Source organism: Molossus molossus, unplaced genomic scaffold (assembly GCF_014108415.1).
Source record: "Molossus molossus isolate mMolMol1 unplaced genomic scaffold, mMolMol1.p scaffold_m16_p_8, whole genome shotgun sequence".
Lineage (NCBI taxonomy): Eukaryota > Metazoa > Chordata > Mammalia > Chiroptera > Molossidae > Molossus > Molossus molossus.
The window spans coordinates 30398825-30426046 of record NW_023425402.1 but is presented as its reverse complement, the minus strand read 5'-3'; the positions used below and the strand labels follow the sequence as shown (position 1 = coordinate 30426046).

Sequence of the window (27222 nt, the reverse complement as noted above, 5' to 3'; positions counted from 1 at the left end):
AGTCTTGGTTTAGTGAAGTGGGGGCTTAGCATAAGCAGTGAGTTCATCTGGGGCTTGTTGTCTTGTCATTAATCATTAGATGGCGGATAAGTTTGTTTATTTTTTCTAATTTTTTATGAGTTTATGTTGCTTCCATAGTCAGGAAAAAAGCAATAAAGCTTACATATATTTTTTTGAAGTTATCCTTTCATTTATCATATAACCAGAGGCCAAATAAATAGATTTGAAATCTAAGTTTTATTTGCTTCACAAAATGTGAATTAGTTTATTAACAAAGTATTAGTATGTAACTATTATTGCTATTTTAATGTCACAAAACAGTACAAGTTAATTTTCCAAACAATAAGATTCAGAGATTGATTGGAGTAAAAGTATCTGTGCTTATTTTATTTATTTTTGTTTTTATTGAGGTGACATAGGTTAATAACGTTACATAAATTTGAGGAATATAACATTATAATTCAATATCTGTGTGCTCAATTGTGTGCATACCACCAAAAGTCTACTTTTCTTTCATTGTCATATTTGACTCTCATACCTATTCTAACCCTCCCCCCAGCCCTCTTTCCCTCTGGTAACCACCATTTTGATGTCTGTATCTATGAGTTTTTTGTTTTGTTTTGTTTTGTTTTGTTAGTTTGTTACTTTTTTGTTTTATATTCCACATACAAATGAAATCATTTTTTGTTTTGTTTTGTTTTGTTTTTAATCCTCACCTGAGGACATTTTTTTTCATTTTTTGTTCAGATTGAGTGGGAGGGAGAGAGATAGAGAGAAACATTGACGTGAAAGAGACACATCAAGTGTTTGCCACCCACACAACCCAACCAGGGCCGGGGACAAACTGCAACCAAGGTACATGCCCTTAGTGGGAACCGAACCCAGGTCTCTCTAGACCGCAGTCCAAACCGGCCAGGGCTGAAATCATATTTTTTTTGTCCTTTTCTGTTTGACTTATTTCACTTAGCATAGAACGCTCAGGATCCATCCATGTTGCAAATGACAATATTTCACATTTGTTATAGCTGAGTAGTATTCCATTGTATATTTGTCTATCTATGTGGATGGATGGATGGATGGATGGATGGATGGATGGATGGATGGATGGATGGATAGGTATATAGATAGATAGATAGATAGATAGATAGATAGATAGATAGATAGATAGATAGATAGATAGACAGATGATAGATAGATAGATGATAGATAGATAGACAGATGATATAGATAGATAGATAGATGATAGATAGATAGATAGATAGATAGATAGATAGATAGATAGATAGATAGATAGATAGATGATAGATAGCTAGAGATAGACCACATCTTCTTTAGCCATTCATCCATCGTGAACACTTGTAATTTCTACATCTTGACTATAGTAAATAATGATGAAATGAACATAGGGACACATATATCTTTTTGAAGTGTTTATATATTCTTTGGGAAAAATCACAGAAACAGAATTGCTGGAACACATGATAGATCTATTAAAATTTTAAGGAAACTCCATCCTGTTTTCCATAGTGGCTGCACCAATTTACAATCTCACCAACAATATGCCAAAGTTCCCTTTTCACCACAGCCCCTCCAACAGTTATTATTTCTTGTCTTTTGGATAATAAATATTCTAATAGCTATGAGGTGATAGCTCATTATTGTTTTAATTGGCATTTACCTGATTATTCGTGGTGAAAATATTTCCATGTGTCTATTACCCATCTGTATACCCCCTTTGGGAAAAAAAAACATGTCTATTCAGATCCAATGCCCACTTTTTAATCAGATTATTTTAGTTTTTGAGTTGTATGAGTCCTTTATATATTTTGGATAACTCCTTATCAGAAGTTCATTTGCAAATATCCTCTCCCATTCAGTCCATTGCCTTTTTACTTTCTTGTAAGTTTCACCTGCTGTGCAGAAGCTTGTTAGTTTGCTGTAGTCCAATTTTTTATTTTTGTTTTTGTTTCTTTTATCTTTGGAGTCAAAGTCACAAAACACCGCTATGACTGATGTCCAGAAGCTTATTGCCTATTTTCTTCTGTGTATTTTATTGTTACAGGCCTTATATTCAAGTCTTTAATTCATTTTGAGTTAATGTGTGTGCATGGTGTAAGATAGTGGTCTAGGTTCATTATTTTGCACATGGCTGTATAGTTTTCCCAACATCATTTATTGAAAAGGTATCTTTTTTCATTGTATTTTCTTGGCCATGTTGTAAATTAGTTGCCCAGAAATGTGTGGGTTTATTTTTCAGCTCTAACATCTGTTCAATTTGTCTGTTTATGTTTTTCTGTTTGATTACTATAGGTTTGTAATAGAATTCGAAATCAGGTAGTTTGATACCTCCATCTTTGTTCTTTTTTCTCAGGATTGTTGGACTATTCAGGATCTTTTGTGGTTCCAAATAGATTTTAGGATATTTTGTTGTATTTCTGTCAAAAATGCCATTGGAATTTTCATAGGGATTGCATTGAATCTGTAGATTGCTTTGGGTAAAATGAGCATTTTTAAAATATTAATTATTCCAACCCGTGAACATGGAATATCTTTCTATTTCTTTGTGTCTTCTTCAACCATGTCTTGTAGTTTTTATTGTATAGGTTTTCTACCTTCTTTAAGTTTATTCTTAAGTATTCTCTTTGTTGTGATGTTAAATGCGATTTTTTCCTTCTTTTCTTTTTCTGAGAGTTTGTTTTTAGTACATAGAACCACAACAGATTTTGTATTTTGATTTTGTATCTTGAAACTTTAATGTATTCATTTATTATTATTTCTAATAGTTTTTAGATAGAGTGTGGTTTTCTATATATAAAATCATGCCATCTGCAAAGAGTAGCAGTTTTATTGCTTCCTTTCCAATTTGGATGCATTTTATTTCCCTTTCTTGCCTAATAGCTCTGACTAGGACTCCCATTACTATGTTGGATAAAAGTGGTGAGAGTGGGCAACTTTGTCTTATTTCTGATCTTAGAGGAAAAGCTTTCAGTTTTCCACTATTGAGTATACTATTAGCTGTGCTTTTGTCATTAAAGGCATTTTTATGTTGAGATACTTTCCTTTTATACCCATTTTATTGAGAGATTTTTTTAATCATAAATGGATGCTGTATCTTTACAAATGCTTTTTCTACATTGAGCTACTCATATAGATTTTACTCTCTATTTTGTTAATATGGTATATGGTGTTGATTGATTTGTGTATGTTGAATCATCTTTGCATCCCTGGAATGAATCCCACTCGATTATGGTGTGTGATCTTTTTAATATATTGTTGCAATGATATTGCTAGTATTTTGGGGGAGGGAGGAATTTTTGCATCTATGTTTATTAGATATATTGGCCTAGATTTTAATATCAGGGTAATGTTGGTCTCATAAAATGAATTAGGAAGCATTCTTTTCTCTTCAATTTCTTGGAAGAGTTCAAGAAGAATAGGTACTAAATCTTCTTTGAATGTTTGATAGCATTCACTAGTGAGGCCATCTGGTCCTGGAGTTTTGGGTTTTTTGCAGAGATCCTGTCAACATTTCTTGTAGTTACAGTTTTAATTTCCTTAATAGTGATCAGTATATTCAGATTTTCTAATTATTCATAGTTCAATCCAGGCAGTTTGTATGCTTCAATAATTTGTCAATTTCTTCTAGGTTCTCTGATATGGTGGCATATAGCTTTTATAGTATTTATAGATAATCCTTTGTGTTTCTGTGGCATCTGTTATAACTTCTCTTTGATTTCAGATTTTATTTACTTGAGTCTCTTTTTTTTTTTTCCTTAGTGAGTCTATCTGAAAGTTTGTCAGTTTAGTTTATATTTTCAAAGAACTAGCTCTTTATTTCATTATTCTTTTGTTCTCTATTTCATTTATTTCTGCTCTGATTTTTAATATTTTCTTAATTTTATACTTTTAGGCTTATTTTTTTTCTTTTTATAGTTCCTTAAGGTGAAATGTTTATTTGAGATTTTGCTTGCTCATTTGTGAAGGCCTGTATCACTATAAACTTTCCTCTGAGTACTTCTTTTGCTACATCCCAAAGATTTAGGTATGTCATAATTTTTTTTTTGTTTCTTCACTGATCCAATAATTGTTCAGTAGCATGTTATTTAATGCCAACATATTTGTGTGCTTTTTTCCAGCTTTCTTCTTGTTGATTTCTAGTTTCATACCATTGTGGTCAGAAATGATGGTTTATATGATATCAATCTTCTTAAATTTATTGAGAGTTGTTTTGTATCCTAGTCTTTGGTGTATCCTTGAGAATGTTTAATGTGCACTTGAGGAGAATGTGTAGTATGTTAAAATCTCCTAGTGTTATTGTGTTATTGTGTCATTTACCCTTTTGTGTGTTAATAAATGCTTCAGTTATTTTGGCACTTCTAGGTTGGATGTATATATACTAATAAATTATGTATCTTCTTAGTACATTTTCTTCTTTATTATTATAAAAGATCCATCTTTGTCTCTTGTAACCTTTTTTGTCTTGATATCTGTTTTGTCTAAGAAGCATGGTTATACCCACTTTTCTCTGGATACCATTTGCTTAGAATATTATTTTTTACCTGTTGTCTTTGAGCCTATGTCTATGGAGAAAAGATGAGTTTCCTGAAGGCAGCATATAATTGGGCTCATTCTGCTACTTTTGATTGGTGAGTTCAGTTCATACATTTAGGGTGATTATTGATATTTGAGGTTGTGCTATTACCATTTTACCTTTGATTTCTGAGTGCTCTTTTCTCCATTGTTTCTATGCTCTTATGTTTCTGTTTTCTATTTTAGCTTGGTTGAATTCTGTGATTTGTAAAAAATTCTTTTTTTTTTGAATGTTCTCTCTCTGAATTTTTGTTTTTTGTTATCATGTTTGTATAAAATATATTATAGATAAAACGGTTCTTTTTCTTCTGATAACATCTTATCTTTATTCACCTTTGTTAGTTCCATCCTTTTCCTTCTCCCCTTTTATGTTTTTTAAATAAATTATTTCTTTTTATGTTGTGCATTTGTTACCAAATTACAATAACTATAGTTATTTTAATGTTTTTTTCCTTTTAAACATTATGTTATAATTAAGTATTTAACACCTTATTCTGAAACGGAGTTTCATGTTTCTGCTTCAGTTTGTCCGTCACTTTGTTCAAAATTTTGTATACTTTGCCTTTTTGTTTTCAGTAGAAGAGATCCTGTCAACAATTCTTGTAATACAAGTCTTAGGATGGATTCATTCAGCTTTTGTTTATCTGGGAAAGCCTTTATTTCTCCTTTATATTTAAAGGATAACTTTGCTGGATATATTATTCTTGGCTGATGTGTTCTTTCTTTTAATATTTTGAATATATTAATCTACCATCTCCTGGCTTGTAGGATTTCTACAGAGAAATCTGATCATAATCTGATGGGATTTATTTTTTTCCTGGCTGCCTTGAGAACTTTTTTCTTTGTCACTACTTTTGATAGTTTTAATATAATGTGTCTTGGAGAAAGTCTTTTTGCATTGAGATAATTAGGTATTCTGTTAGGTTCTTCTATTTGAAAGCCCAGTTCCTTCCATAGATTTTGGAAGTTCTCATCAGTTATTTCTTTGAATAGATTCTCTTTCCCTTTTTTCTCTGTTTCTGATATACCTATTATCTTTATGTTGCTCTTTCTAATGAAGTCCTATATTTCTCATAGAGTTCTTTGATATTTTAAAACCTTTAGTTCTCTTTTCCTACCTGAATGAATTCTAGGTTTCTATCTTCAAGCTCACTAACTCCCTCTTCCATATGATCTTCTCCATTTCCAATGCTCTCTAATGCATTCTTCATTTCATTTTGAGTTCTTCAATGCCAAAATTTTTCTTTTGTTCTTTTCATAGTTTTGATCTCTTTGGTATCTTTTTGCTCACTAATTTTATTCCTGAGTTCACTGAACTGCCTTTATGAGTTTACTTGTATCTCATTGAGTTTCTTTATAACTATAATCTTAAATTCTCTGTCTTTTAAATTAGTCTTCCATGATTTTAAGTTTTATTTCTAGAGAATTGTCATATTCTTTTTGTATTATTAGATTGCCTTCATTGTTCCTGGTACTTAGTGGGTTGGTCCTCTGTTAGTGTATTTAAAGTAGTGATTTAGGTACCATTTGATTTTTTACTTAACCAGTTCAGAAGGTTGATAATATAAGTCTTTTTTTTTTTTTTTTTTCCCAATAGATGGTACTCCAGTTCAAGTTTTTGTTTCCTCTCACCTATGCTACTTATACTTCTCTGGCCATAGTGTCAGGGCATTGCTGTGGTAATGGATGTCTTCCTGGATAATATGTTGTGGGTATCCTCACTGTGTTCAGGTCATCTGAGTCTTCGGGCACTGTAACGTGATAAGGAGAGGTGGTGGTGGTGGGAAAGCCAGGGTCAAGAGCCTGCCATGCTGTTACTTGGTTCTCTATGGTTGCTGGAGCTGTTGTACTATAGCTGGGAGACTATAGGCATATCTCAATTGCTGCTACTGGGCTCTGCCACAGTCGGGAGTTAGCCGGATGTTTGGGTGCTAACACTGCTTTTGCTCTTACCCTCTGCTGGATCATAGTATGGGAGCTGAACTATATGACTTCACCACCACCACCATCACATTAGCTAGGGCTGCAGTCTCAATAGTGGCAGCTGGGAAATGCATCTGCAGACATAGTCCCTTCCCTGTCTATATCCCAGGTGTACCCTCCTCTGTGTTTCAATACGTCTGCCTTCAGGTTTTGTGGATCTCTCAGGCGTGGTAATATGTTGAAGAGAGGAATCTTTGTTGGGTTATAGACACCTGACTAGTTGTAGATTTAAAGAGAGTTACATATGAGTCTTCTCACTCCACCATGATGCTCTGCTTTTTATTTTTATCAGTTAATGAATAGCTTCCTAGAAACTATAACCTCTCTATGATATTTTAATAGTTTAATTGTAATAAGTAATTAACCCAGAAAGCTTCTAGTTTGCTTTAAATATAGAATTCAAGAATAAGAAATAGGTTCTAATAATGTCAACACATTTTTCTCTCATGTTCTGAACATGGAGAACATCATTGATCTTTTCAAAAATTTATTTGTAAATGCCTCAATATTGGCTACATGGCCACAATTGGTTTTAGCTCTATTAAGTTTATATTATGTTGTAGATAAAAGAAGGATACAAAAAATCTGTACATATATTTTAACAAAAAAAATATACATACATCATAAACATGATTTAAGTATTTGTTTCCATTTTACATTCAGTATAAAATTAGCTAAATGTTTGTATGTTTCTGTATATGTTAAAACCTGACCATAGTCACATATTTAGAATATTGCACTTAACTACAGACATCTAGGCTCATGAAAATGTTACTAAAATCGCTCATATCCTGGGCTATGCAGCCTAAGCAAATACATTTCAAAGACTTAAAAGCAAATAAAGAACATTCTTTGAACAAGCTTGATTTGAGCTTTAATAATATTTTATAATACTATTAGAAAAAAAATCCCTGCAAATTTGTAAATTTGTAATAATTCTTGGACCAAAGGGAAAAAATATAAAAGAAGTTAGCACATATTTTGAACAGAACATAATGAAAAATCAAACTTGTTAAACATAGCTAAATTAATTCTTAGAGAAAGATTTACAATCTTGAAAGCATAATTTAGATTAAAAACCTTGTAAATAGAAGAGTAAATTAAGCCCAAAGAAAGTTAAAGGAAGAAAATCATAAAGATAAGAGTAGGCATTAAAGATGTAGAAAGCAAATAGAGAATTAAGACTATCAACAGTGGCAAAAGTGTGTTCTTTGAAATTTACTACTCCCTGCCAATATTTGTCTACAAAACACATAAACTACGGAGTTTGATGTGAGTTGAAAAGCAAAAAGAGACACAAGTAGTCAATGTAATAAAAAAGACATTATTATAGCTATAATACCAATAAAAATATAATATGAGGAAATTATAAAATATTTTATGCCAATACTTTTGAAAATAAATATTAAGTGAAAAAATTTCTCAGAAAAAATACAGTTGAAATGGACATGAGCCCTGGCTGGTTATGCTCAGTGGTTAGAGCATCAACCCATGCACTGAAGGGTCTCAGGTTCGACTCCCAGTCAAGGGCACTTGGGTTGCAGGTTTGATCCCCGGCCCTGGTTGGAGTCATGCTGGAGGCAACCAATCAGTATGTCTCTCTCACATCTCTCTCTCTCTCTCTTCTTGTCCATCTCTTTATTACACTCTCTCTAAAAATCAATGAAAAAAATATCCACACACACATATATTTCTTAAAATATAGAAAAGTGAATTCTGTGCTATATAATAAAAACATACATTGTGATAATATTAGATTTATTTGAGGAGTGCATTCAAACATTAAAAAAACAGTGAACATAATTTATCACAATTAGGAAATAAAAGAGAGAAAATGATATTTGATAATCTCAAATCCAAAAGAGGATTAACTCTACATGTCAAGAATTTTTATAATAGCAATATTCATAATAGCACCAAGATGTAAAAATGTATACCAAATCTAGAATAAATAATTTGTGAAATATCAATATAATGATGTATCTTGAAAATGAACAAACTACTATTAAATTCAATAACAAAATGAATATTGAAAGCATAATGTTAAATTAAGATGGAGAGATTATAAAAATGTGTATTTGTGTTGCTAATATTTCTAGAGATTTTTGTGAGTAATATTCTACCATTTGACAGTGGTTTCTTGAGTATCTTGACAATATGTTATTTTACAGAACTTTGTTCTTTACCATCTTCATCATGCATATTATCATTCAATTAAAAGTTTATATAAATATTTGGAAGATAGAATATTACCTATACATGATATTGAATGACACTGATAGGTGCTTGCTATGTAGGTGTCTTATAATACATGTACTATAATCTCTGCAAGGATTATAATGCAATTTATATGCTTGGTAGCTAAAGAGATAAATTGATTAGATATGGATCTACTAACTTTTCCCTGTAGAGATAAATAGTTAATATTTGGGGTTCTTTGGGCCTTAGAGTTTTTGTTGCTCAGCCCTACTGTAAAAGCAGTCATAGGTTATGTGTAAAGAAATGTGTTCCTCTGGTCCAGTTAAGCTGTACCAATGGACTGGTGAAAGGCAGCATTTGGCCTTTATGCCAGTTTTCAATCCCCAGATTAGATGATGAAACAGACGGCTAAAGTGAGACATGCATATCTACATGTAAAATATTGTAAAAGTGCTCTGGATGGTTTGGCTCAGCGGTTGGAGCATCAGCCTGTGGTCCAGACAGACCCGGGTTCAGTTCCCGCTAAGGGCACTTACCTCGGTTGCAGTTTGTCCCTGGCCCTGCGGGTGGCAGCCACTCGATGTGTCCCTTTCACATTGATGTTTCTCTCTCTCTTCCTCTCTTTCCCTCTCACTCTATCTGAACAACAACAATAAAAAATGGAAAAATGTCCTTGGGTAAAGATAAAAAAAAAAGTATCATCAAAGTATTTTTTATCTCATCTTCCTAAAATATGGTGGGCACATGAAAATTATTATTGGCAGTTACCTAATTAAGTTATATTTGATGTATTCATTTCTCAGATTTTCGCATGCTTTACATCTTGGTATGATTCATATTACCACAACTAATTACTCACTGCGATATTACTGTTTTCAACCTAAAGATATATTGTACACTATATTTCGCATTCACTCCCTTGCCTTCGGAAGATACATTCCGAGATCCCCAGTGGATGCCCCAAAAAACCATAGACTATACTAAACCCTACATACTACGTCTTCTCTTATATGTACATACCTATCATAAATCTTAATTTATAAATTAGACACAGTATGAGATGAACAATAATGACTAATTAAATAAAATGAATATAACAATACACTGTAATAAAAGTCATGTGAATGTGGCTTCTCTCTCTCAAACTATCTTGTACTGTATTCATCCTTCTTATGATGATGTGAGATGATACAATGTAATGAGATAAACTGAGGTGAATGACCCAGGCATTGTGGCTTTGTGTTAGGCTATCATATGGATTACTTGCACATAAGTACTGCAATACTGGTGTTTGCAAGATGGCCAAGGTGTCTACTAATTGACAAATGGGCTAATAGCATATATAGCTTGTATACACCGGATAAAGGGATGATTCATGTCCCAGGCAGGAAGGAGAATAACAATGTGAGACTTCATCACACTATACAGATTGACACACAATTTGAAACTTATAAATTGTTTATTTCTGGCACTTTCCATTTAATATTTTAGATTGAATTTGACAATGTGACTAACTAAAACCATGGAAAGTGAAATTGCGATAAGAAGGCAGTATTGCAACTATATATATAATATTTTTAACTCACAAAGAAAATTTAACAATGTAAAAAACTAAAGTAGAATATTATACTCTAATATCTTTTAAATCACTGTTGAAAGATCTGTTTATTATCAGGGTTTATTTACTCTATTAGACGATTGCTACAATTTGTTGTTTTGTCAAAATTTAGCTTTCTATTTATGTACTTAAAGCATTAAGTGTTTCTAATTTACAACAGATTAATCTACTTCTGGCTTTGTTGGTTTTATGGTGAGATAGTCTATTTACTTAAATCTTTCTTCTTTTGTTAATAGCTTAATTAATTGGTCAGACAAATGTTTATATAACACATACTAAAACCATAAATTTCTTTCCTAAATGATTGCAGGCAAGAATTGGACCCATGTAAAGCTGAACTGACTATTCTAGGGAGGAATGTAAAAGCAAGCGAATCTGTCAATCACATGTCTGGAAAACCCCTGCCAGAGTCAGGGTCTGTCTTTGTTGGTGGATTTCCAGATCTTCATGGAGCAAATCAGGTATTTCTACTGATAAGTTTATTATATCATTTTATGAAGAGAGATAGGAAAACTTAAGAAAATTTTCTGGGCAGTGGAGCCATCTACGTGGTTTCAAAAAGAAATTTTGAGCCATTCAACAAATATTAATTTATCTTACCAAAAAAGTATGCTAAAAGTTGACTGTTCTCATTTTATAGAACTGCTCCATTATCAGGCTGTTTCTTCATCTTGTGGCTCTAGATGTGTGTTACATTTTATAACACTATTAAGCATGTGAGCTTTTGTTCATTCCAGTGCTAGTGACTGATGGATATATGAGAGGGTTGGCTTAATAACATACCAAAAGTATGACTTAAAAAATGGAACTGGAAGACAATTCCCAGTCTCTGTTTCATATAAGGTTACTGAAATGTAAGCATGTTCTCTACAGAGTTTTGTGCATATACCAGCCCTCTCTCCAAATTTCCGCTTAGATCATCAGTCTATTGTCTTAAATGTTATTGATTATTTTGCTTCATTTTATGTTATTACAGAGAACTACTTTAAACTATTTATGGTTGCTTGTCAAGTGTACCAATAGCTTAATACATTTATGAACCTTTTCTCTTACTGTATTTTTTATTGTGCTTTACATATAACTATTTATATATTTCCCAAATAAAAGGTGGGTTTTTCATATAAAACTTAATTTTGTGAGCATACATTAATTAAATGCAAGTTCTCAAGACTCTGGGGGATATACAGATATCTCTAATACAGTGAGATATTTACTCTAATAGAAATATGAACAATATACAGAGGCATGTAGGAAAATGAAAAATGAGGTCTCCTAGTCTTTCTGGAGCAGTAAGGCAGGTTGTAGTTAGAGATCCCAGAGATGATCAAGTGTCTACCAGTTAACTAATATGTAGACTGTCACTCCAGGTTAATGAAATAACATACACACAGAGGTGCAGTGATGGAAGGGCTGAGGGGAGGTGGAGTTGGAACAGATATAATTTATTGTTGTAGAGAGATGGAGTTTGATGTGAATTGAGCAGGAGGAAGATTTGATGCTGGGAAAGTGAGAAAGAATCTGAGAATAATGGATCCTGTATAAAATACAAAACAGTATATATATTTGTATGCTGGTGCCTAGATGTACAATTGAAGAAGTTTTAACAAGGAGCAATATTATGTAGTTTTCACTTTAATAGCAGTGTAAGTGTAAGATTGAAGGGGTTTAGACTACCTGTCATGAATTGCTAAAGTTAAGCAATAGGAACACTTAAATAATAAAAAATAATGTGGCAACAAGAGTGAGAAGATGACTATGAAAGCTATTAAACTTGTAAATAAGTAAAAGTAAAAAAAAAAAAAAAGGAATTTGGAATTTGAATCACCAAGTTGGCTTATATAAGTAGACAATGTATAGTATCTAATTAAGATGTGGCTCACAAGATTATTTATAGGGAAAGATGGCAGATTCACTTTTGAATTTGAGTTACCTTGGGGCAGGGATAATTTTTAAATATTGAACTAGCTTGCCATCACCGCTAATCCATCAGTCTATTTTATCGGTATATTCTTGCTGCACACTGTCAATGGGACATTGTGATACAGAGTAAGCCATTTGAAATGTGGGCCTTGAGTTCACGAGAGATCTTGACCCTGTGGCTGTGAGTGTTTATACAGGTGATAGTAGAAGCCACAATCATTGATTGGATTGATTTTCTAGAAAGAGAGCAGTGATAGCTCACTGAGGATCGGCAGTCAGGAATAGGTTAAAGAAGAGGTGTCCATAAAAGTGGGTGAGAAGTAGGAAAATTGTCAGTAGAACGGGGGAAAAGGTGTTGTGACGAAAACCGAAGATAGAGAACATTTCCAAAAGGAGCATACATTCAAAGCCAAAGCTACAAAAGGCCAGCCAGAGGTTTCAGGAGACCATTAAGAACAATAAACAAATTATAATATTTTGAGGAAGAATAAATGGAACAACAGAGTGATTTTAGGTTATATTACCAGAAGCGTGTTAAAAAGAGAGAGAGAGAGAGAGCCCTGGCTTGCATGGCTCAGTTGGCTGGAGAGTCATCCTGTATCCCAAAAGGTAGTGGGATCGATTCCTGGTCAGAGCACATAACCAGGTTGTGGGTTCCATCCCCAGTAGGGATGCATGTGGGAGGCAACCAATTGGTGTTTCTCTCTCATATCAATGTCTCTCTCTCTCTCTCTCTCTCTCTTCCTCTCTCTAAAATCAATTTTTTTGAAGTCCTATTCACATAGGACATTCTTAAAAAGAAAGAGAGAGAATGTTACCTAGCAAAGGACAGAATTTCAAAACAGAGTTGCAGAGATATATAATATTAATTGACTCTGTTCTAAACACTTTTTCTCCTAAAACCTGTTTGAAAGAATAGGCATTTAATAAGGGATTATCTCACTAAAAACCTGATATTCCGCCTGTGATGTAGAACAACTCAATATGTAATCACATTTAGAGTAAATTCAGTATGTGGAAGAGTGAGGTTACTTTTGAATTAGAAGGAAAATTAGTTATGAATGTTTCCCTTCGTTGTTAAATATGCTGTATTTAAAATATTTATATCAGCCACTTACTGGGTTTTATTCTTTCCTTATGTTGTTACTGTGTCATAGTAGCTCTATGTGTGTGTACAAGTGTGTGTGCCTGTGACATAAATGATTGGTGCAAGCAAGTTATAACATATACCATATGATAATACTTAAAGAGAAATCATCCGATAAATCAGAGCGAAAAAAATAAACAATTTTGCAAACTTGTTTCTGTACAATGCAACCTCTCTGAATATCTAAATATCAGGCAGGCTCTAACTATCTAATTATTGTGTTCTTATTAAGAGCTGCTGTTTCAGCACAGTGGGTTGTCAGCGCTCACAAAATTAAAAACAACAGGTTTGCAGTATAAAACACTAAGGAAGAGAACCATAGTTGATTTCTTGAGCCAGTGAATGTTAAGATAGAATTACTCTCTTGACTGTAATTTTCCAATAGTGTCTTTCTGTACTGGCCTGAGCCCCTCCACATGATAAGAGTCTCTAATCCAGTGTGTGTATGCTGGCAGGTTGTTGAATGCTTCCTTTAACAAAAACACAGAGCTAAGTATGTGAGCAGAGAAGGAAACAGACACTTTCAATTTTGTGTCTGAAATGTGAAAAACTCTGCCTCCTGCTGAACACGGGACAACTTGCGAAGTCTGAGAGTAAATGCCCTCACTCTGGTAGCAGGAAAACACTTTCCTTGGTAGTATTTTCTTTCAGTGCTTATACTTTTTTAGTGCACGGACTCCTGCTTTTGGGTCCAAGTTGCTTAATGACACCAAACCTTAATCCCTAATAAATGCAGACCAAGTTACAGTGGTCCTAACTATTCTCTTTCCTTTATAAAGATTTTCATGATACTTTTATATAATAGACAAACCTTTACTATTTGACAGTAAAGTAGGCAGAGGAGTAGGAACATACCTGGGAAAATGTAATATCATGGAAGGCAGAAGATCAAGTTCCAGAAAGAGGAGCTGTTAAATCTTGCTAAAGTCAGATCTAGTACAAATAAGGGCTGAGAAGCATTCACTAGTTGTTCAGACATGGAAACCTTTGATACATTTTCCAGAGAAATGACCACTTGTATTAAAGCTCATGATGGTGAGTGAAGACATACCATTAGCATTCTGTTATGAACCAATCTTTTATTTTGACGAAAGGGGAAGAATCTAGTTGGATATTTTCTTCCTACTATAATAACCACGAAAATTCCAACTGCAGAATACCAGTGTAGGTGTTTTAAAGTTTTGTTGAAAACCCATTTACAATATCACCTATAAAGTTCAAGATGTGCATATACTAAACAACAAAATTTTCCTGTTTAGGGATGGTGTTGTACACTACTAAATTATTTGTACTTAAATACAAGGAGACATGCACTACAATGTTGATAGCAAAAGTATTTATAATACAAAAAGTTAAAACATAAACATTTATTAAAAGTAGTATGCATATTCTGTATACTGAAAATATATACAGTGGTGAATATCAGTGAACTACATGTCTTATATGTAAGTCTTCAATTCATTTAGAATTCATTTTTGTTTATGATGTAAGATAAGGGTCCAATTTTATTTGTTTACACATGGCTATCTATTTTCCCAGTGCCATTTGTTGAAGACACTGTTATGTCTTTAGTATGTACCCTATTGAAGATCAGTTGACTGGATATGCATAGATTAATTCTGGGCTCTCTATTCTGTTCCATTGGTTTACATCTTTCTCTATGCGACTATCATACTGTTTTGATTACTGTACCTTTGTAATATTATTTAAAATTTAAAAGTATTGGCTTTGGTCTTTCATAAAATTGACTTGGTTATTCATAGTCTTTTGTGGTTCCATATGTATTTTACAATTGTTTACTCTATTTCTGAAAAAATAAATGCCATTGAGATTTTGATAGGGATTGCATTAATTTATAGATTATTTTTGATACTATGAATATAAACTCTTCCAGTCCATGAACACAAATGCCTTTTTATTTGTATGTCTTGTTTAGTTTCTTTCATCAATGTTCATAGTTTTCTAATTTCCTTTTTTATATAGTTTGTATATGGAAAAACAACTTATTTTTATGTTGATTTTGTATCCTGCAACTTTATTAAATTAATTTTTTTTATTGTTTATTTTTTTTTTTTTTTTTTTTTTTTTTTTTTTTTTATCCTCATCCGAGGACATTTTTCGATATTTTGTTCAGATAGAGTGAGAGGGAGAGAGAGAGAGAGAAACATCGACATGAAAGCGACACATCGAGTGGTTGCCACCCACACGACCCAACCAGGGCCGGGGACAAACTGCAACCAAGGTACATGCCCTTAGCGGGAACCGAACCCGGGTCTCTCCGGACCGCAGTCCGACGCTCTAACCGCTGAGCCAAACCGGCCAGGGCTCTATTGTATATTTTTTAATCTTTTGGGTTTATATAAAATCTTATTGTCTGGAAACATGGACAATTTTACTTTTCCTTTCTTATTTGGATGCATTTTATTTCTTTTTCTTGTCTAGTTGCTACAGTTAAAACTTCTAGTGCTGGTAAATGTATGCAGCAGGAGTGGGCATCTTTGTTTTATTTCCAAACATAGAAAAAACTTTAAGTTTTTTATTGTAGAGTATGGTGTACCTAGGAGAGCTTGTCAAATATGGCCTTTTTTTCTTTTCTTAAATCCTACCCAAGGATGTCTTCCCATTGATTTCATATAGAGTTGGAAGTAGGTAGATTAGGAGGGAGAGAGAGAAAGAAACATCGATGTGCGAGAGACACATCAATTGGTTACCTCCTGTAGGACCCCAACCAGGGCTGGAGATCAAACTGCAATGGAAGCACATGCCTTTGACCAGAATTGAACCCAAGACTCTTTGGTCCGTGGGCCGACACTCTAACCACTGAGCAAACCAGTCAGGGCTGGACTGTTTTTGTCGAAATTATTTCCTTCCATTCCTAATTCATTGAGTGTTTTTGTCACTAAAAAGCGTTGAATTTTGACCTTTTTTTTCTCTGAATTTATTAAGATGAATTGATTTTTACCCTTTGTTCTGTTAATGTGATGTATCACAACTGATTTTCATATGTTGAGTTATTCTTGCAACCTAGAGATAAGTCTCACCTGTTCATAGTATATGAACTTTTTAATGTGCTGTTAAATTTGATTTGCTGATATTTTGTTGAGGACTAGTTCATCAGGAATATTGTCCTGTAGTTTCTTTTCTTGAGGTAGCTGTGTCTGGCTTCCATATCAGGATAATGCTGGAAGCCAGTCCTCCTCTTCAGTTGTTTTGGAAGAATTTAAGAAAAAATGATGTAATTGTTCTCTAAATGTCTGATACAATTTACCAATGAAGACATCTGGTCCTGGGCTTTGCATTTTTGGGAGGTTTTTGATTGCTAATTCAGTCTTATTAGTTACAGGCCTATTCATACTTTTCATCTCTTCATGGTAGGTTGTGTATTTTTAGGAACTTATCCATTTCTTCTAGGTTATTCATTTTGTTGGCATATAATTGTTAATAGTATTCTCTTATGATTCATTTTATTTCTATAACACTTGTAATATTTCGTCTTTCATTTCTGATTTTATTTATTAGAGTCTTCTCTGTCTGTAGTCTATCTAAAGTTTTGCCAATTTTTTTCTAAAAACCAACTTTTAACTTTATTGGGTTTTCCCCTTGTTGTTTTACTATTTCCTCTTCAGTTTATTTCTGCTCCAACATTAATTATTTTCTTTCTTCTGCTACCATTGGTCCTAGTTTATTTTATCTTTTCCCAGTCTTTCAAACAGAGTGTTAGGTTATTTGAAATCTTTCTTCTTTTTTAAAGTAGGTGTCTATTTCTGTTCATCCTGTTTTTGCTGCATCCCACAAGAGCATGATAACTATAATGTAATGCTCTCTGACCAAGTGCCGGTTAATAGATTACAGTTTGGCAAATATTTCTGCATGGAGAGAAATATTATTGTATACGTATATATTCTCTTTCAATAAACAACTTGAATTGGTGGGAAAAATACCAGACTTGAAATGAGGACACTTGATTTTGAATCATATCTCTACCAAAAAATAATGTTTTACATTTTTGGCCATTACTTGAAATCTCTATGCCTCAAACTTCTTTTATATAGATGATGATGTTAGACTATATTAATTTTTAAAGTCTAAACCAAAAAACTTATGCCTATAGGCATAACCAATGGACATAGACAACAATGCTGGGGAGGCGGCAGGAGGAGAGTGTCAATGGGTGAAACAGGAGAAACATCTGTAACAAAAATAAATTAATTAAATTAAAATAAAAAAATATATAAGAATAAAATTAAAGAAAGAAAGTCTAGTCCAGTTCAAAAGTCTGTGGTTCTATGCTGTTTCTCTGTGTGTATATAGATATATAGGTAGACAGACAGAAAGATATAAATATATGATATTTATTATAATATGTAATACTAAATGGTATATATAATATACTATTTATTCAGTATATATTACACATTTATTCTTTATATTAAGATACTATCCAAGTCATAAATTTTATTATATTCTGTTGAGCCTAGGATCACCTAACTTTTATGTAATATCCCTGAAGACATGTTCTTGAGAGACTCCCATCTGGTGTTCCTTCTGCTCCTGCCTAAATTTCCATTTATTTGTAAAAAGTTTCAAAGAGTTTTTATTTTAAAATTAACAAACTAATCAACAAAACCCCACAGTGACACATCCTATGTCCATAGCTTAAACTATGTAATAGAATACAGATGAAAATTGAGACTAATATATTCCATTTTTTCTACATTAATAGATTCATTAAAATTGAAATGCTTCAGTATATATATTTTTTGCAGTGGTTGGGGACAATAGATAAAGTCAAGCAAGAAGTAATGTAGTTTATATTAGGGGATTCTAATAGTGCAGATCATAATTTTAAATCCTATTTAGTTTTGTAGCATAATCTGTGTTACTCAACATTAAGTAGAATAAAATCAATTTTTGGCTTAAGTGCATTGAAGTTATTAAATTGGAAGATTGTTTTCTAGTAAAATGTAAGGACTTAAGTCTAATTTAGCCAAAGCCTAGAGAGCAGAGCCCTCAGGTGAATGATCTCACACATGAAACCATAATGTAAAATGTAAGAGTGCTGAGACTTGGGAAAATAAGTGAAGCATGAATTCCAAGAATTTGCAACATAATCCATACAGATGAAAATAAAGTACGTTATAATGTCAGTTGTAAAATATTATATAATCTAAAGTTATTAAAACTGCCTTTATCAGTAACTACACTGGCTCCTTCAAAGACAAAATGAGGGCAGTGTCTATTTACATGTCATGGTAAGACGAAACCAGTTCTCTGGGAATTAAGAACCAACCCTCTTAAGGGTCACACTTTGTCAATTCATTATTTTTGACATATGCATCATTTTCTCCATGATATAATGATATCTTAGGACTTGTTGACATCATTACAAATATTAGTTCAGTAGAGGCAGTAGAGCTCAAGGATTAAAAATTGTAGCTCTGTCCATGGCCAGTTTGGCTCAGCGATTAGAACGTTGGCCTAGGGACCAAAGAGCTGTGGGTTCAGTTCCCATCAAGGGCACATACTTTGATTGCATTTTGATCTTCGGCCTTGGTCAGGGTCCTGCAGGAGGCAACCATTCAATGTGTCTCCCTCACATCAATGTTTCTCTCTCTTTCTCTCTCCTGCCCTCGCTACCCCCTTCTACTGTATCAAAAAATCAATGGAAAAATATCCTCGGGTGAGAATTTAAAAAAAAAATTGTAGTTCTGAAGTTGGAATGAATCCTAGCTCTCTTAAATCATAGTCATGGGCCTTAGACAAGCCACTTACCTTTTTTTGTCCTTTCTTCCTTCATCTGCAAAATAGGGCTGCCACCATTTGGGGGTTGTAATAAGTAAGACCGAGATATTGCAGAGTGTGCATTTAATAATTATTCTTTATCATTATTATTTTGAGGTTTTTTTCTACACTAAAATTTAATTCTACCTGTGCTTAAAGAACATATTTTATTTTTAGATTTATGTCTAGTTTCATGTATTCAACTCTGGAAATAAGAGTTTTGAAATTAATTGTGATATGCAAGTAAATGCTCATGCTATGAAAAATTTGATCCCAGTTCATATGTTAAATACTTTCTTAAATACTCAGTATAAACATAATTACCATTTTATTTTCCTAAAATGTACACTATACATTTTAAATTTGCATCTCTTCCTTATAAAAATGTATTAATGAATATGCAGTTTCCTGGCATTGAAAGCAATGTAACTTGTTTACCTTTCTAGAATAAGAAAGCAGCAATTCTTTTCTTCCATAAATTGTGTTCTTCACTGTCACTCTTATCTGCTGACTGTCCCTCAGGCTTAGATACCTTATTCATTAGTCTTCATCACTGATGTGAGGAATCTCATCATCCACACAGCTGAAATGGGCATCATTCTATTCCCCTATTCAGCAAGTAAGCAAGCATTCTGGAGCATGTATTGCTTTTTTGTTAGGAACTGCTCTAAGTTCATTACAAATATTAGCTCATTTAATCACTATAACATTTAATCCTAAGGATAGTCACTGATCCATATTTTACAGCTAAGGAAATTAAAGCAGGGTGAAATGAAGCAACTTGCTCAAGATCATACAACTGATGAATGGTTGAATCAGTGTTTGAACCCAGGCAGCACATCTCCAGACCCAACTGTGTTGTATGCTCTCAATTGCTGTGCTTTTCGAGCTACACAGGAGAAACCTGGTCTGATATTTCAAGGTTATGTGGAAGTAAGACTATTTAGGAAATTTTTTTTTACAAAAAAGACCTATACAAAATATCTTTTTTTTTTTTTTTTTTTTTGGTAAAATAATTGTCATTTGAGTAGTAGTTAATAGTTAGTAAGCACTTTCTCTTTGGACACTGCTTTTATAAGTACTTTATACTTACTATCTCATTTCATACTTTTAGCAGCTCAGTGAAATAGCTAATATTACCATCTCCATTTCATAGATGAAGGAATTGAGGCACACAGAGGCCGAATGGCCTGATTTGGGCTGCACAGCTGTTGAATAGGAGAGCAAAATGTAAACACCATGCTTTTCTAACATATGTGATGCTGCTTTACCACAAATAACACTGCCAGACACCATTGGCCAGTCCACATTGCTCTTGGTTTGTTTCAATGACTAACTTTAAATACAATGCTGATTTAAACAAAATTAAATGCAAATTCAATATTATTACTAAATAAAAACTCCTGAAATGATGTGTTATTTTTAGATTCAACTATCTTATGGAATCTCCCTTTAAGTTAATTTATATTCTAGAAATAATTCATCAGTATATTTTTAAGTGAGATAATAGCAAACAAAGATAAAACAAAAATCTATTCATTTATTTATCAAAACATATCTACCTACCAACCTACCTATCTACCTACCTGTCTATGCATCTATTCAGCCATCCATCTGGATAGTTCCTACTATTGCCAGGCATTGTTCTGTTCTGGGGATTCATTGTTAAGTAATCAGATAAAGCTCCATCTTGGTGAATCTTATATATTAATGAAAATATTCACTCCCTGGCCACTTTGGCTCAGCGATTAGAGCATTGGCTTGCGGTCCAGAGAGACCCGGGTTTGGTTCCCTCTAGGGACACGTACCTCGGTTGCAGTTTATCCCCGGCCCCGGTTGGGGTTATGCGGGAGGCAGCCACTCGATGTGTCCCTTTCACATTGATGTCTCTCTCACTCTTTTTCTTCCTCTCTCTTCCTCCCACTCTATCTGAACAAAAATGAAAAAATGTCCTCAGGTGAGGATAAAAAAAAAAAAGAAAATATTCACAAGACCTGTCTCTACCTTTCTGAGGTCAATGTTTTATTTACTTGGCAATAAAAATGAATCACTGTTTTGGGGTAAAGCTATATGGTTTATTACTAAATAAACATAAGAAGGGACCATTCAGGAAAAATAAATAATTACGTGCCTACTCATTAGATGCTCCTCTCTAGGAAAAGATAACACTGTCTTTAAATTAAAAAAATAAAATAAAAAAACTTTGAGAATGTGGAGAAAAGGGAATCCTCATGTACTGTTGGTGGGGATACAAATTGGTGCAGCCACTATGGAAAACAGTATGGAGGGTCCTCACAGATTCAAAATGAAACTGCTCTTTGACCCAGCAATTCTACTTCTAGGTATATATCCAAAGAAATCCAAAACACTAATTGAAAAGAATATATGCAACCTTATGTTTATTGCAGCATTATTTACAATAGCCAAAATTTGGAAGCACCCCAAGTGTTCATCAGTTGACTGGTAGATAAAAATAGTCATGGTCCATATAATATATAATGTAATATTACTCAGCCATAAAAAAACAATGAAGTTTTACTATTTGTGACAACATTGATGGACCTAGAGGGTATTATGCTCAGTGAAATAAGTCAATTAGAGGAAGACAAATACCATATGATCTAACCTCTATGTAGAATCTAAACAGACTGAAGGCTGCCAAGGTGAAGGAGGGATGAGGAACTGGGTGGAAAAATTGAAGGGATTAAGAAATACAAATTAGTGGTTATAAAATAGTCATGAGATGTAAAGTACAGCATAGGGAATATAGTCAATAATATTGTAATAATTTTGTATAGTGCCAGATGGGTACTGGAAATATTGGGGGGACCACTTTGTAAAGTAGATGATTATCTAACCACTGTGCTGCACACCTGACACTATACATAATAGTACTGAGTGTAAACTGTAATTGAAAAAACACTTGCTGATCAACTAATGTGAAAAGTTTGAAATACTGAATTAAACATATTTACACAGGCTATTCGGTTTTCTTTTCTTCTCTTAAAAATCTCTCAGTCTTTATTATGCTAATGTTCATTTTACTCTGAAAGCAGAGGGATACAGCATGTAGCATTTCTGAACACTATTTCACTACACTTTTTATCTTTAATAATGTCAGTTAATAGCTTCATCAAGTGACAGTTGTATTCTGGAAATACTAAATTTTAAATTAGAAAACATACTTTTCAATCTTCATTAGCTTATTTCATCTGGAACATGCAAAGCCCACATGTGTATGAGCAGTGACAAGTTCTTGTTATATCTGACAAAGGGTATTTATTCATCTCTCAACCATTTCTGGAATACACATTATGTACGAAACTCTGTGCCAGAGACTAGGCAAAGGAAATGTTAAAACATGGTCTTTGCCATGAAGACTCACAACAGCAAAGAGCATACATAGCTTACAAAAACCAGAACAAACAAACAAAACGTCCCATCCGTGTGAAGATGCATTGGCACCAGCTCGGAATCTCTGTGATGAGCATTATCAGAACACAGCAGTTTGGTCAGTAGGAAATAATCAAATTCAGGCTCCATCTAAAAAAAAAAAACCACTGGGGGAATATTTCAAATATTTACACATATCTCTGTCCAATTTAAAATTTATAATTTAAAATTTTCGAAAGCCTCATTAAAGAAGTAAAGAGAAGCAAACAAAATTAATTCTAAGAATCTATTCTCTTTAACCCAGTATGTCCAAAATATTGTCATTCAACAAGCAGTCCTCATGAAAACATTATTAATAGGATACATTACATGCTTTTACTTCATGAAAGGTCATTGAAACTAGTGTGTTTCTTACACTTACAGCTCATCTCAATTTGAGCTAGCCACATTCTGAGTGTTCGACAGCCTTTGCTGAGTGGCCACGTGTGGGACAGAGTGGCCCTACAGCAGAGCTCTTCAGCAGTATGATAGGCTACTTTGATCAAATTTATCTGGGCTTTGGATATGGTATCATCTGTTCATTCATTCTTTAGCAAAAGTTTTCTCTGCGTTCACTGTTTATGAAATGATATGCAAACACTGAGAACAGAACAGTGAGTACCAGAAGCCCTATTCCTTTGGGGTCTAGACAACCGAGGGAGGGTGAGACTTCTAATACCAAGAGCAGCACATCCTGGGGATTTGGTGATACAAAGTGTAGGGGTGTGTAAACCAGCTGAGATTTCATAACAGGTGAATTGAGTCTGAAAAGCCAGCGGTGATCACCTGGAAAAGAGAGAACGGATGAGTGTACACTAACAGAAAAACTAGTGTGCTTAAAGAAAGACAAGACCAAGTCAGGGCGTGAACGAGGAAGTGTCGACAGCTTGGTGTTCCCCAAGCACATTGTGGGACAGGTGAGAGAGTAAATGAGGAGGACCGAACAGGAGGCAGCAGCTAGGTCTGCAACGCTTTGGATGTCATTTTGAGGAGCTGGAATTTACCCAGTAGATTTTGATTTTAAGTTTTAAATAAATTACCTTAGCAGTGATATGTGAATGTATTTGGGACAAGAGTGGGAGATAAGAATTAAGTCCAAGAGGGCTGACCAGTTTACAGAAAAGAAAATAAGAGTGTCTGTTTTTCAGGAAAATGAGTTAAGGAGGAGGAAACAGATTCTATGAATATTTGTATTAAAATCAGTAAAACATGTAACAATTGTATCTAATTTGAAGTAGTGGTTGGAGTCAAGGACAACAGGTTTCTATCCTGGCTGATAAGGTAGCTGAGAAAACCAATCTGAGTGTAACATATTAGAAGGGAAGCAAGTTGATGGGGAAATGTGACAAATTCATTTTTGTCCCTTTGAGTCAGAGAGCCTCTTGGAGTATCAGGCTGAGATTTCCATAAGAGTAGGTGCAGCTCAGAGGTGACATCTGACTGGTTTTGTGCTGTAGTTGAAGCAATGAGAGGGACCGTGATCACCAGGGGAGAGTGTTGAATTATAAAACCACCTTTCAGAACACAAAACAGCTCATTTCCCTGCCTGCCCTTCCAGAAATCATTAGCATTCTCAGTTAGTCTCAGCAGGTCTGTCAGAGGAGTGTTTTTAAAATATTGTATCACTGACATGTTTCAGATTCCTCAGCCTCCTTTCTTTCTGGCTTACAAACACAAACGTTATCCCCCGACCTTCATTTGCCAGGTTTCATAGTCATCCACAGGGTTGTAGTTCCAATTAGTTGCTTCGAGACCCCATGTGCCCAGAGCCTTTGATATGTGTCCCTGTCTCTGCCTGGGAGATCTAATCCTCTGTATCAGAAAGTTCTTATTGTCCTGTCCGATTCCTCAAGGCGGTTTCCCTGACAGTGAGATGTTAGTTAATTTCCTTTTAATAGGATTCCATAGCAACCTGCACGTAGGTCTATTCGAGCAGTTCTCCTCGTATTTTTAATGCAGTCATCAGTTTGTCTTCTGTCTTCTTCTACTTGAGTGCTTTTTTTTTTTTGCTTTTCAATCTCTACTGTTTATATCTGGCTCTGTAGGGACTTGCCCATGTTTACTGAGTAGAAGTCTATTGAATTGAATTGAAGTTTTGGACTGTATTAATTTCAATAGAATAGAACTAAATTTGCATGGCAAACATGACGGAAAGGACAGTTGTTGACAGCAGAATAGCTTCATGCTGAAATGCTTTGACCAGTCATCATTGCTAATAGTTGGGATTATATATCATGGAGTATTATACAAAATCTGTGACTTTTTGGAACTTCAAATTCACCACCAGGGAGTATGTTACGAAGAAAGCCAATCTAGTCGAGGTCAAATTCTTTCAAACACACATTGGCCAAGAAGCATACACAAATCATACCACAATCTTTTAGCTGGGGAAAATGATAAACTGTCCTTGGGCCCCTCAACTCATATTTTGAATGAAAGGTTCATTTTAAGGCTAACACATGGCATTCTGACAACAAAAGCAAGCAGCCTATGGTATGGTCAAGTGACAACTTTCTGTAAAGTGAAGAAAAATGACAAATGAGGTTGCATGTGAAAGTCATTTGTGCCTGTCATATTCTTATACCCAATTGTGAAAGCTTTGTACATTACCACAGGAAATTACTAATTTCTTCAATAAAATCAGTTGCGCTACTATCCTGTGTACTGATGAACAAAATATAGTTTGTATTTTTTTTCTTTATTGATTTTTAGAGGGAGAGGGAGAGAGAGATAGGAACAGCGATGAGAGAGAACATCAATTGGCCACTTCCTGCATGTCCCCCACTTTGGATCAGACCTACAACCTGGGCATGTGGCCTGATAGGAAATCAAACCAGTGACCTCTTGGTGAATGGATCAATACTCAAGCACTGAACCGTACCAGCTAGGCATATTTTATGGTTTTATAAGGACAACTGAAGTGTTTAGCAACGAACTTTTAAGTGCAGATTTCTGATAAAGATAATGTTTCGTTTATCTTTTGCTTCAAAATAAATCATTGCAAACAACTTACCCCTTCAAGCAACAAATGTCACTTATCTGCTCATAATTCTACAATAGCAGCAAGACCCAGTGGGGAGAGATGACTTTTGCTGCACTTGAAATTTTCTGGGACTGATGTCTCCAAAATGACTTCTTCATTCATGTGACTCAGGTCTCAGTGAGGATGGTTGAAGGGCAGAACACTGGCTGGGTCTCTCTGTCACGTCCCCCACTACCCCTGCTCCCAGCCCATGGCTAGCCGGGGCTTTTTCACATCCAACATGGCCATTGCAGATTGCTTAGACTTTTTATGTGGTGACTGGCTTTCCCCAAAGCACAAAAGCAGAAGCTTCCAGGCGTTCTTAATTTCTTGGCTCCTAAAATGCCACTCCCATGGCTTTTACAGAGCTGTTACTGGCTCAGCCCATATTAAAGGTGAGGATAAATAACCACTTCTTGATGGAGAAATGGCAAGTTTGTATTGAAAAAGAGAACATAAGCTGGAGATAAGATTGCAGCCTGAGGAATCTACTACAAATCTTTGAACATATTAAACAGCTATGTCCAAGTATAGATGAAAAGAAATTCATACCCACATATCACACTATTTATACTAACATTTCAAAATACATTGCAGGCAATATAATTCCCTGAGCTCTGTTTAGTAAGCTTCTGCAGACTATCTCCTAATTGTGCTATTGTTTGTGTGTCCTATGCCAAGCATAGGATGTCAAAAATTGCAGGTTGTGACTTTCCTGTGAATGCCCACAGGCTGCTGTCATGTACCATCTGATCCCCTTTAATGTGGCCTGACTGTCTGGACTTCAGAGGCATGGCCAAGCCCAATAGTGCAGGGACTGTGACCCAGCTTGCCCACCTGATGTGATACTTCTCTCTCCTGCCTGAGGGCTTTCTCTGTTCTCTGTTGTCACTACTTCAAGCTCTGGAAAGGTGTGTTGCCCACAGTACCACTTCTAATTATTTCTGCAGCCTAACACTCACCCTCCTCCTCCTTTTGCTCTTTTTACTCATTCTTCTACATTCCTGCTCTTTTCTCTCATTTTCTTGCCACTGGCTCCTTCTTCCTTTGTTCTTGCTAGTGTTTCCAGTTTATCATAGCTATTGCCAATAGAAAATCATCTTTTTCTTCTGTGTTTGTTTCCTTGGTTGTTTTCATTGCTTCTTGACTTCACCATCATGTTTACTTTTATTTGAGGTTCTTCTGAATAATCAACTTTAAGTCTGAGCACTTAAATAAATTGAATGACACCTAAACAGTAAAAATAACAAAAATTGCCCAGCCGTTGTGGCTCAGTGGTTGAGCGTCAACCCATGACCCAAGAAGTCTCCAGTTCGATTCCCAGTCAGGACACATGCCCAGGTTGTGGGCCCGATCCCCAGTGGAGGGCATGCAGCAGGTGGCTGGTCAGTGTTCTCTCTTATCCATGTTTCTCTTTCTCTCTCCCTCTCCTCTCTCTAAAATCAATAAAGAATAAATTTTTTTTAATTAATAAAAATGTACAAGGACAATAAAAAGTACCATCTAAAAATCATCATCTCTACTAATTTT

The 27222-nt window shown here is 34.4% G+C and overlaps 1 protein-coding gene across 1 annotated transcript in view; it reads left to right on the top strand.

The window, feature by feature from the left end:
- The window catches only part of EYS (eyes shut homolog), a 1629530-nt gene that overhangs the window by 1092721 nt on the left and 509587 nt on the right, over positions 1-27222 (top strand). The window contains 1 exon segment of the mRNA XM_036248740.1: positions 10701-10851. Within this exon segment, the coding sequence (XP_036104633.1) occupies positions 10701-10851 (151 nt within the window).